General features: G+C 47.3%; 1 protein-coding gene across 4 annotated transcripts in view; it reads left to right on the forward strand.

Moving 5' to 3' along the window:
- The window catches only part of LOC101832768 (up-regulator of cell proliferation), a 37,662-nt gene extending 28,291 nt beyond the window's left edge, over positions 1-9,371 (forward strand). For 2 of the 4 annotated variants that reach the window (XM_040746748.1, XM_005086754.4), the window contains exons 2-6: positions 102-128; positions 507-577; positions 3,011-3,061; positions 3,478-3,516; positions 6,155-9,371. In XM_040746748.1, coding sequence (XP_040602682.1) covers positions 3,028-3,061; positions 3,478-3,516; positions 6,155-8,739 — 2,658 coding nt within the window. In that variant the 5' untranslated portion in view covers positions 102-128; positions 507-577; positions 3,011-3,027 and the 3' untranslated portion in view covers positions 8,740-9,371. The remainder of the gene's footprint in view (positions 1-101; positions 129-506; positions 578-3,010; positions 3,062-3,477; positions 3,517-6,154) is intronic. The other 2 variants (XM_013125770.3, XM_013125769.3) reach the window with 2 other exon arrangements.
- The last annotated feature ends 1,840 nt before the right edge of the window (positions 9,372-11,211 follow it).

Genomic DNA, 11,211 nt, shown 5'->3' on the forward strand with positions numbered 1-11,211 from the left:
CAGAATAGGGTTGTAATTCTGTCACTGGACTTGACAGATTTGCTATTGAGTGTCAAGCTCACATCAACGTCTTTGTAACTAAATCTTCATTTTTCCCTTAGGATAGAAGTGGAATTGCTGGTCAAAGGGTATGTATGTTTTCATGACTTTCAGAGGGGCCTGCGGCTATGGTGGTTTGTCCAGGCTCGTGTGTCTCCCTTGGGCTGTACATTGGAGTCATAGAAAAGCCCAGGACCAGCTCCCAAAGGATCTGAATTCATGGATCTGGGATGTACCCAGAGTTTATAATTTCAAAATATTTTATTCTCAAACTATATGTATATGTGTGGGTGCTGGGAATTGAATTCAGGTCCTGTAGGAGAGCAGTATATGCTCTTTACCACTGAACCATTCCAACAGCCTGAGTTTAGAGATTTTAAACCCAAGAGATTTTTATTTGATTATTTGATTTGATGAAAGTGGTAGTAAATTATTTTGATGATAATTTTCTTCTGAAAAATTTTCAGGCATTCAGATCTGGGAGAAGTGACCCCAGAAGTAAAACCTTCAGACAGCCAGACATCCGTGGCAATTGCAGGTAAAGTCAGACTTGGACCCATTTTTAAATAGATGGGTTTCTTTGTCTACTGGGATTCTGGAGTCTATATCTCTTCCTGGGCTGGGATTGTGGACCTAAAAACAAGCTTAAGGCTTTTCTTTTTCTCTCTATAAAAAGATTCCATCCCAAGATGTTCAAATCGTGTATTTTTTTATTGACATTATTGTTTCCTTTATTATAAAGCTATAAATTGTGCAAATAGTAGACCTTTACCAGAAACACACAGATACATGCATAATCTCTTTTGACCCATTGTGTTTGCCATGTGTGTTTTGTTGTTGTTATTGGGACTTAAACCCAGGGCCTCAGAGTATAAAGTACTGTACCATTGAGCTACATTCCCAGCTCTGCATTTACTTTTTTTGAGACAGGGTTTCACTGTGTAGCCCTGGCTGCCCTGGAATTCACTCTGTAGACCAGGCTGGCGTCGAACTCACAGAGTTCTTGCTTCTACCTCCCAAGTGCTGTGATTAAAGGCATGTGCCACCAGCACCCAGCTTGCACTGTTTGTTTTTGATGTTGTTGTTTTTGTTTTTTTTTTAGACAGGCTCTAACTAAATACCTCGGGCTAACTTAGAACTCAGTGTGTAGACAAGGCCGGTTCAGACTCATAAAGATCTACCTTTTGCTTCTGAGTTCTGGAACTGATGGTGTGGTCACCATGCCTGTCTGTTTTCACTTAGATGTATAGTGTTTTTACTTATATTTTGCTTTTGTCACATCTGAGAATCCAGCATGATGTCAAAGGTTATGAGGATTTGCTCACGTCTTCTAAGAATTTCATGATTTATTGGCAGGGGGGACGGGGAGGTTGATATAGGATTTCTCTGTGTAGCCTCGACCATTCGGGAATTTGCTTTGTAGACAAAGCTGGCCTTGAACTCAGTGATTCACCTGCCTTTTCCTACTGAGTGCTAGGATTACAGGCAGGCACCACCACCACCATGCAGCTTTGAGTTCCATGATTTTTAATGTTACATGTAGATTGTTTATCCGTTTAAAGTTAACTTGTGTATGGTGTGAGATGGGGCAACTAACAGCCTTGAGGTGTCACATGGTGGACGTTCATTCACTGCTCAGTGACATATATCCTACATCTTGATGGAAAGCTATCGAGTATGTGCTGGGCACTGTGATAATTGGAGGGAAAGATCACTTGGTTTCAGTGAGTCTGCTTCAGTGCTCCATTTTTGAGTCCCCACCTGGGTTTGGCACAGTTTTTATAGGATGCGATTTCCACAGTAGAGCCTGGGCCATACTCTGCCCTTGTGCCCATTAAGAGCTGATATGTAGGGCCTGTCATGGACTCACATTCATACCCCTTCCTTTCCTTTTTGTTTTTTTAAGACATGTTTTGTTGTGTTGCACATATTGGTCTGAAATTCTGTAGTCCAATTAGTCCTTTAACTTCCTGATGGGCAGCCTAGGATTACAAACATGTGCCATCTTGCCAGCCTCCTAAAAAATATGTCAGCCTTGCATAGTAGTACATAATTGTAATCCCAGCACTCAGGAGGCAGAGGCAAACCTGTGAGCTCAAGGCCAACCTTGCTTACATAGCAAGTTCTAGGATAGCTAGAGCTACATAGAGACCCTGCCTCAAAAACAATAACAATAAGACCCCAAACCCTCAAAACAACAAACAAAACCAACATCAAAACCAAAATTATATTATGCTTTGCCTGCGTGTATATATACCACATCTGTACAGTACCCACAGTGGCCAGAGGAGGGCATCTTATCTTTGGAACTGGGGTTACAGACGGTTATGGGCCACCTTGTAGGTGCTGGGAATTGAGCCCAAGTCCTCTCTGCGAGAGTATCAAGTGCTCTTAACCTCTGAGCCACCTCTTGAGCCCCATACTTGGCTATTATTTTCTACTCTAGTTATTTTTCTTTTCACACTGCATTTTGAATTTTTTGGGAAAAATTTTCTTTCTAGTATCTTTGAGTAAAAGTATGTTTTTAATTATTGGACATTCTACTTCCAGAAGTCACCCTGCCATTTTCTCTCTCATCTCTATATCCGTCTCCAGAAAAATCATAAAAAAAGGCAGTTTAAATTGTGAGGTTTAATCCCAGCACTCGGGAGGCAGAGGCATGCAGGTCTCTGTTGGAGGCCAGCCTGGTCTTCTAGGACAGCCAGACATGTAAAGAAACCCTGTCTCTAACAAACAAACACAAAAGTTATCTGTTAATTATGGGGGTATCATAAGGGTGATAGATTTTAGAGCTGTAGGTTTCATTCTGACCTGTGTTTTTGTTTAAAATGGGCTGGAGACACTTGTGGTCCTGAGTATTTCAGGAATGCTCAGCCTGTAGTACCAACAGTCAACAAAAGCCACTCGAGACTTCTTTGTGGAAAAGCTCTAACTGGCTGAGGAGGTGAAACACCTGTTCCTTTTCTTGTAGGTTTGGAATGGAGAGAGATGGAAGGAGATGACTGCGGGTTCCATTATGGAGGTAGACACTATGGGACTTAGGACAAACTGGGTTGGGGAGGGTGAGGGTATGAATGCAAAGTGAAAAATAGCTAGTTTTATATGTTTTTATATTGTTAAAATTTCAAGGAATTAGTTGGGCGTTGGTGGCCCATGCCTTTAATCCCAGCACTCAGGAGGCAGAGACAGGCGGATCTCTGTGAGTTCGAGGCCAGCCTGGTCTAGAGAGCGAGTTCCAGGACAGCCTCCAAAACAATACAGAGAAACCCTGTCTCAACAAACAAAAAACAAAAAACAAAAACAAAAAAATCAAGGAATGGCAATTTTGGTTTAAAAAGAAGAGGACTTAGGTTTGTTTCACTTAATTTGCATTTTGTCAGTCTGTTTGACATTATTATCAGATTAATCCCCCTTATTTCCCTTTGATTTTTCCCATAGATGGTACAAACGAGACTCAGGACAATGATTTCCCAACAGGTATACATTTTTTCTTTCTTTTTCAGCTTTTCATTCTATTGGAGGAGAGTACCCTATAGGTGGCTAGTTCTCAAACTTGACTGTGTCAGATCACCTGGGTATTTGACTCTAGACCCTTCTTGTCTGTCCCCCTTTATGAAATATGAGTAATGTTGTTAAAAGCCAAACAACTCAGGAACTTACTATGGAGTAACCAGTGATCCCTGTAACTTATCTATACTGCCACCATGAGTTAATGTCTTTGTGCGTGGAGGCTTCCCCATGTATCTTATTTTTAACAAGTTCCTGAAGTTACTCTAATGCCTAGCTATCTAGATTTAGAAACTAGCAATAACTTTGTGTATTGGGAAATTTGGACCCAGAGTTGCTGAGTGGTCTCCTAAGGGCTGAATGCTGGTGTGGGTATATGCGCAGAATGAGGTTTTGCCCAAGCTGCTTTGGTGACCATGCTACTTAAGCAGCAATGGCTGTAGTGCATCCCTGGCTTCACGTGGGCATAACAAACCTGAGTAACAGCTATGTAAAATTTTATTTATTTTTATAATTATATTTATTTGGGACTAGAAAGATGACTCAGTGGTTAAGAGCACATATTGCTCTTGCAGAGGACCTGGGTTTGGTTTCCAACACTCTCTTGGTGACTGATAGCTCTGTGTTACTCCAGTTCCAGAAGGATCTAATGTCCTCTTCTGGCCTCCGTGGGCACTGCGTGCACGTAACGCGCGCGCAAACACACACACAGAGGCAAAGTACCTATACACATAAAATAAAAATAATTTTATTTTAAATTAAACTTTTTATTTATGTATTTGTGTGTACATGCATGTGTACAGAGGCCAGAGAACAATTTGAGGATCTGTTTTCTCCTTTTGCTGTGTGGGTGTCAGGTTTGGATGGAAGTGGTTTGTTTACCTGCTGAACCATATTACCAAGCTAGTTGTTCTGTTTTTAAAAGGAATTCATAGGTCCCCTTCACAGGTAACTTCTCAAGTGGTTCATCAGCTGCCAAACCTGATGACTGAAATGGAATCCCAGGGCTCCCACAGGTCTTCCTCTCGCCTCCAGACACGTGACAAAGCTCACGTGTGTAAATAAGTTTAGAATTCCGAGCCCTAAAACCAATGCTATGGGACGCTTGTGGTGTATATGCCTGTAGATCAGGGTAGAGGCAGAAAGACTGAATCTGTTCATAGGTTTGAGACAAGCCTGGGGAACACCCTCACCCCATCCCCATCTTGAAAGAAGAAGAAAAAGGAGCTAGGGATATAGCTCAGTGTGAAGTACTACCTAGGCTGTGGGTTTATTTCTGCACTGACTGGTAAATCAATAGATAAGAAGCCAACCACTTATGTTGGTTATGAACGTTGATAAGATGCCAGGCTAAGATCTGGGTACAGGTAGAACTCTTATGAGTGTTAAGTTATAAAGTTTGCATTATATGGTGACATTTGAATATCTAAAATACTCAGTGTCTACCAGGCGTCAGTCAAGACGCTTTATTGTCACTGCATTAGTCAGGGTTCTCTAGAATAACAGAACTTAGAGAATGAATCTATATATAGAGAGAGAGGGGATTTACCAGAATGGCTTACAGGCCTCCAAAGCCACAGAGAAACCCTGTCTGAAAAAACAAAAACAAAAACAAACAAAAACATCTCTAGTTTATTACAAAGATTTAAAAAACAACCCTTACCAGACAGCCCAGATTGTGAATAGTGGTTGTACCCTCGTGAGAATTTCCTGGTGACATTCTTTCCTCCAGGTTTTGAGGCAGGCTTTGCTGTGTATGCCATGCTGGTCTTGAATTTGCATCAATCCTCCTGTTTCAACTTCTTGAGTGCTAGAGTTTCAGGCATGTTCCACCATGTCCCCTGACTCCTGACTGGGCTAGAACATTAGGGGTAGATAACCTTGTGACCAGTTTGAGGGCTGAGGACTAGCGAGCTGCTCGTTCTAATACTTATGTTTGAGCTCAGACGTATGTTGCAGATAATCTAGAAAAACTAAAAACTCTCTGGAGTCTCAAGTGTAACTCCTCAGTTGCCCTGTTTTTTCCTCTTCTTCTCCCTCTCCCGCCCCTCCCCCCTCACACAAACACACACGCGCGCGCACACGGTCTTAGTGTGTGGTCCTGGCTGCCCTGGAATGCGCTGTGAAGACCAGGCTATCCTTGAATTTGTATGAGATCTACCTGCTTCTGCTTACCTAGTACTGGAATTAAAGGCATGAATCACCATACCTGGTTGTAGATGAATTTTAGTTGCATGTCTGGGTGTTGTCTGTGTGGATATGTATATGTGAGTGTCAGTGCCTGAAGAGGCTGCGGGATCCCAGGAGTTGGAATTGTGAGTCGTGTGAGCTAGCTGGTGAGGGTGCTGAGAATGAACGCTGGTCTTTTGGAAGAGCAGCATGTCCATTTAACCATCTTCCTTCCTATACTTAACCTTATACATTCTAGTTAGGCGGTGCAATTGGTCTTAGGTCAGCCCAGCATATCCCGGGCCCCCTGGACCTGTATCCTATTCTGAGGAATGTCCTCTCTAACCCCTCCCAGCTAGGCTTTTCTCCAGCTCTCCCTTGGCCTTGAGAACGAAGGCTAACATTTATGTCACCCGCGCCCCCCTCTTTTCTTCTACAGTGGAAAGAAGCAGGCTTCAGGAGATGCTGTCCTTGTTGGGGCTGGAGACATACCAGGTACAGAAGCTCACCCTCCAGGGCTCCCTGCAGATCACTTTTGACAGCATGAAGAACTGGGCTCCTCAGGTCCCCAAGGACCTTCCCTGGCATTTCCTCAGGAAGCTGCAAGCCCTTAATGCTGAAGCCAGGAACACCACCATGGTGCTGGACATGCCTCCAGATGCCTGGCCTGCCGAGAAGGAGAGCCAGACGGAGGAGGAGATGATCTACTGGGACCCGGCTGAGGACATCGCGACCGATGACATCTACTCCTTCTCTGAGCTGCCCATGCCTGACACACCTGTGAACCCCCTGGACCTTGTCTGTGCCCTCCTGCTGTCTTCAGACACCTTCCTGCAGCAGGAGATCCTGCTGAAGATGTCCCTCTGTCAGTTTGCACTACCGCTTGTGTTGCCTGATTCGGAAAACCACTACCACACCTTTTTGCTCTGGGCCCTGCGGGGTGTCATGCGGACGTGCTGTTTGCAGCCCCCACGGGGCCTCGGGAGCTTTCGAGAAGACAGTGTGGTCTTGTCCAGGGTGCCCACCTTTGCCTTCGTGCGCATGGATGTCAGCAGCAACTCCAAGTCCCAGCTGCTCAATGCCATCCTCAGCCCAACTCGCCGGCAGGGGGACTGCTTCTGGCATCGGGACCTCAATTTGGGCACTAATCCTCGAGAGATTGCGGATGGGTTAGTAGAAATCTCCTGGTTTTTCCCCAGTGGCAAGGAGGACCTGGATGTTTTCCCAGAGCCTATGGCCTTTCTGAACTTGAGAGGTGACATTGGGTCTCACTGGCTGCAGTTTAAGCTCTTGACCGAAGTCTCGTCGGCTGTGTTCATTTTGACCGACAATATCAGTAAGAAGGAGTACAAACTGCTGTACTCCATGAAGGAGTCAACCACAAAGTACTACTTCATCCTGAGCCCCTACCGGGGGAAACGGAACACAAACCTGCGCTTCCTGAACAGGCTGATCCCCGTGTTGAGGATAGACCACTCTCATGTCCTCGTGAAGGTCAGCAGCACCGACAGCGAGAGCTTTGTGAGGCGGATCCGATCGATTATATGCAGCGTGGCCCGCTCTCCTTGCAGGAGGATGTCTGTGGAGGACATGGCGCACGCTGCACGGAAGCTAGGCCTCAGAATTGACGAGGACTTGGAGGAGTGCCAGAAGGCCAAGGACCGGGCGCAGAAGATCATCAGGAAGATCAAGGATGTGGATGCCTACAAGAGGGATGAGCTGAGGCTGCAGGGAGACCCTGCGCGGAAGGCAGCCCAAGTCGAAAGGGAGTTCTGCCAGCTCCAGTGGGTTTCGGAGCCCCCGGAGAAGCACCGGGCTGAGCTGAGACGGCGGTTCCTGGAGCTCCGGGTGCAGCAGAATGGCCAGGAGCCCACCTCGGGGGTGCAGGAGTTCATTCTGGGGATAAGCAGCCCCTCCCTGGGTGAGAGGCAGTATTTCCTGAGGTGGATGGAGTGGGGTCTAGCTCGACTAGGCCCTCCGCGGCCAAGACAGCCTCCAGAGACCCTTCTCACCCTGAGACCGAAACTTGGTGGGGCCTCAGACTTGAACGAGCCACTCTGGCCTGAGCCCTTGGGCGTGGAGCACTTCCTGCGGGAGATGGGACAGTTCTACGAGGCCGAGAGCTGCCTGGTGGAGGCAGGGAGGCTGCCCGCTGCCCAGAGGCGCTTTGCCCACTTCCCAGGCCTGGCTGTGGACCTGCTGCTGGGTGGGCTGCCTCTGGAGCTGGTCGATGGGGCAACCCTGAGCATCCCTGTTCGCTGGGTCACAGGGCTTCTCAAGGAGCTGCATGTCCGCCTAGACAGGAGATCTCGACTGGTGGTTCTCTCGGCTCTGGGGGTGCCAGGCACAGGGAAATCTACACTCCTCAACACCATGTTTGGCCTGCGGTTTGCCACAGGGAGGAGCTGTAGTCCCCGGGGGTCCTTCATGCAGCTCCTTCCTGTAGCTGAGGGCTTCAGCCAGGACCTAGGCTGTGACCAAATCCTGGTGATAGACTCTGGGGGTTTGATCGGTGGGGCCTTGGCCTCTGCTGGAGACAGGTTTGAACTGGAGGCTTCCTTGGCCACCCTGCTAATGGGACTAAGCAATGTCACTGTGGTCAGTGTAGCTGACACGAAGGACATCCCACCAGCTGTTCTCCATGCTTTCCTAAGGCTAGAGAAAATGGGCCACATGCCCAACTATCAGTTTGTGCATCAGAGCCTTCATGACCTCTCTGTTCCCAGTCCCAAGCCCAGAGACAGGAGACCGCTCCTGGATCCGCCCAGCGACCTGAGCAGGGCTGCTACCCACATGGAGAAGCAGGGTGGCAGCTTCCGGACACAGGCAGGCCTGGCAGAGAGGCAACATGTCTGGCACATCCCCGCCCTGTGGCATGGAGCACCACCCATGGCTGCTGTGAGCCTGGGCTACAGTGAGGCCATTTTTGAATTGAAGAGGTGCCTGCTAGAAAACATCAGGAATGGCTTGTCCAACCAAAACAAAAACATTCAGCAGCTCATTGAGCTGGTGCGGAGGCTGTGAATCTTTTGAGGGTGGTGCCTGTTGTGACAGCAGCCAGCAAGGCTGTGCCTGGCACCTGAGGGTGAAGTGTAGTGACAGACAGGAGTTAAGGGCCTCAGCATAGTGGTAAGAAGCAGTCTCAGACTGGCTCAGAACTATCAGGCGGGGTGATAGACGCAGAGAGTTCTCTGTTCCTAACCCATGTCAAGGCGGCTGGAAGTTGGCCCTCTGGGTAGCTGCTCCTTCATTGGCCTCTGGAATTAGGGAACAGCTCCCTTAGTCGCTGCAGGTGCTGGCAGACAGGGATGTTGCAGTTGTTCAGAGGAAGCAAAAGAGGCTTTGCTTCCATTCAGTCCACCGGTCCCTTGTGGGCCAGCCTTCAGGGTTCTGGGGGTGTGGCACTAACGTGCAAGGCACTCCCTGGCCCAAGCTCATACACTGGTATACGAGGCGCCCAGGAAGTGCCCATCGCTCACCCTTCTGTGCTCCAGTACTTTGTCATCCTCTCTCAACACTTCATGGCACATTGTCACTTGTGTGTTTACCGTCTGCCCCTAGACTGAGCTGCTTGAGGGCAGGACCTAAGGACCATACAGCTCTGGGTCCCTAGGACCTGGCACACATAGGCGCATAATAAATGTTTGTTGAATTAATGAGTTGAATGAATGCTCAAATCATAGTACTGTGTAGGTTTTGCCTCTCCATGCCTTCATTGTCTTGTGCCTAGGACAACAGCCACAGCCTGAGGAGGGGTCTGGGAACAGGCAGGTGACTGGGAAACAGTGCTGTCACAGTAACTTCAGCACTGTAGTCCCTTCCCCATTTTGTAGGTGACAGAAGGAAGCCCCAGACTGTAGACCCTGCATGGCAGAACATGAGTGGAGAGGACCTGCTGTGCATTCTAAAATCTTCCTGGCGTTCTGGTGTTTCTACACAGCAAAGTGGCCACCATTAAAGGCAGACACTTGGTGAGGGGCTGAGTCTTCAGCTGGGATCAGCCATCGCCATTAGCTTTCAGAGCTCCAGTCCACCTAGGGGTTTCAGCTTAACTGTGCCTTGCTGCTGAGGCTTTGGGGTTTCCTTTGGTCTGTTTCTTGTTTTCAGAGAAGCAGACAATGGCCTGAGAGTCTCCGCCCTGTCTTGTCCCTTTACTGGATTCAGCAAAGGTGCCCTTGGTTCCAGGGTACTCACCCACCCTCTGGTCTGGAACCCTTTCTTGAAGCAAAGACCCTACTCCCACTCTTCTGCTTGCCTGGATCCCTGGGTGTCCCAGGATGACCTCCTGGCTTTGAAAACTGTTGTTAGACTAGGTTAGGAGAAGGGGGATCTGACTCTCAGACCTAGAAACTCTGATCTGCCTAGAGTATTAAAACGACTCGTAACATGCTGATTCAGTTGGAAGTCACAAACCTTTCTTTTTTTAAAAATTTCGCTTCTGCCGGTTGGACATGGGGGTATATATACTTTTAATCCCAGCACTCAGGAGACAGAGGCAGGTTGATCTCTGTTTAAGGCCAGCCTGGTCTACAGAGGGAATTCAAGGATAGCCAAGAGTATAAACAAACAAAGCCAAAAGCATCCCTCCCTTTTCCTACCAGAGCCACAGAGGCTTCCCTGGCATCCTCAATGCGGGAATTTCAGTCAACATATTCCAAGTTTCAGTTCAAGCACAGGAAATACTGCTGTGTATAGGGGGTCTGTGAGAGTTCAATGGATATAAACACTTGCCGCAAAGCATGGGAACTTGAATTCCTACCCTGGAACTCATGTAAAACTGGAGAGAGTCAATTCCATGAAGCTGTTCTCTGACCTCCACACATGCCATGCTGCCTTCCGCATCAAAGGCACACATGCTGGGAATAAAACTAGCGTAGTCACCTTCAGAGTCCCACACTTAGGAGCTCAAGAATTGTTGAACTTCAACCAGTATCCTTAAAGATTGCTTCCTACTCTTCCTAAAGTCTGAGTCAAGGAAGACAGGATTATTTGCAATTTAGAAAAAGATTCTTTAGCTGGAATTGGTAGCTGTGGTGCCAGTGCTTGAGAGACAAGAATCCAAAGTTCAGGTTCAATCTGGGCCAAATAGCAAGACCTCCATCTCTGAGATGACACTATGTTTTTTAAAAAATATGTTCTGACTATCTCATTACAAATGGTTGTGAGCAACCATGTGGTTGCTGGGAATTGAACTCAGAACCTCTGGAAGAGTAGCCAGAACCTCAGCCATCTCTCCAGGCCTGACACAAGGTTTTCTGCTTAAGGTCTGTCCACAGCCCAGAAATAAAATTCAATCTGGATCCCTAAGATTTACATATATGCAGAGAGTTTGTATTTTAGAACTTTCATCAGAGTTTCAAAGGAACACATAGGACAGGGTGTGGTGGCACATATCTGTACTCTGAACATTTGGGAACCTGAAGAAAGGATAGTTCAAGACCAGTGTGAGCTGCATAGTGAGACCTTACCTAAAAATACCTCAACCACTCAAGAGGC

Source organism: Mesocricetus auratus, unplaced genomic scaffold (genome assembly GCF_017639785.1).
Source record: "Mesocricetus auratus isolate SY011 unplaced genomic scaffold, BCM_Maur_2.0 Super-Scaffold_100006, whole genome shotgun sequence".
NCBI lineage: Eukaryota > Metazoa > Chordata > Mammalia > Rodentia > Cricetidae > Mesocricetus > Mesocricetus auratus.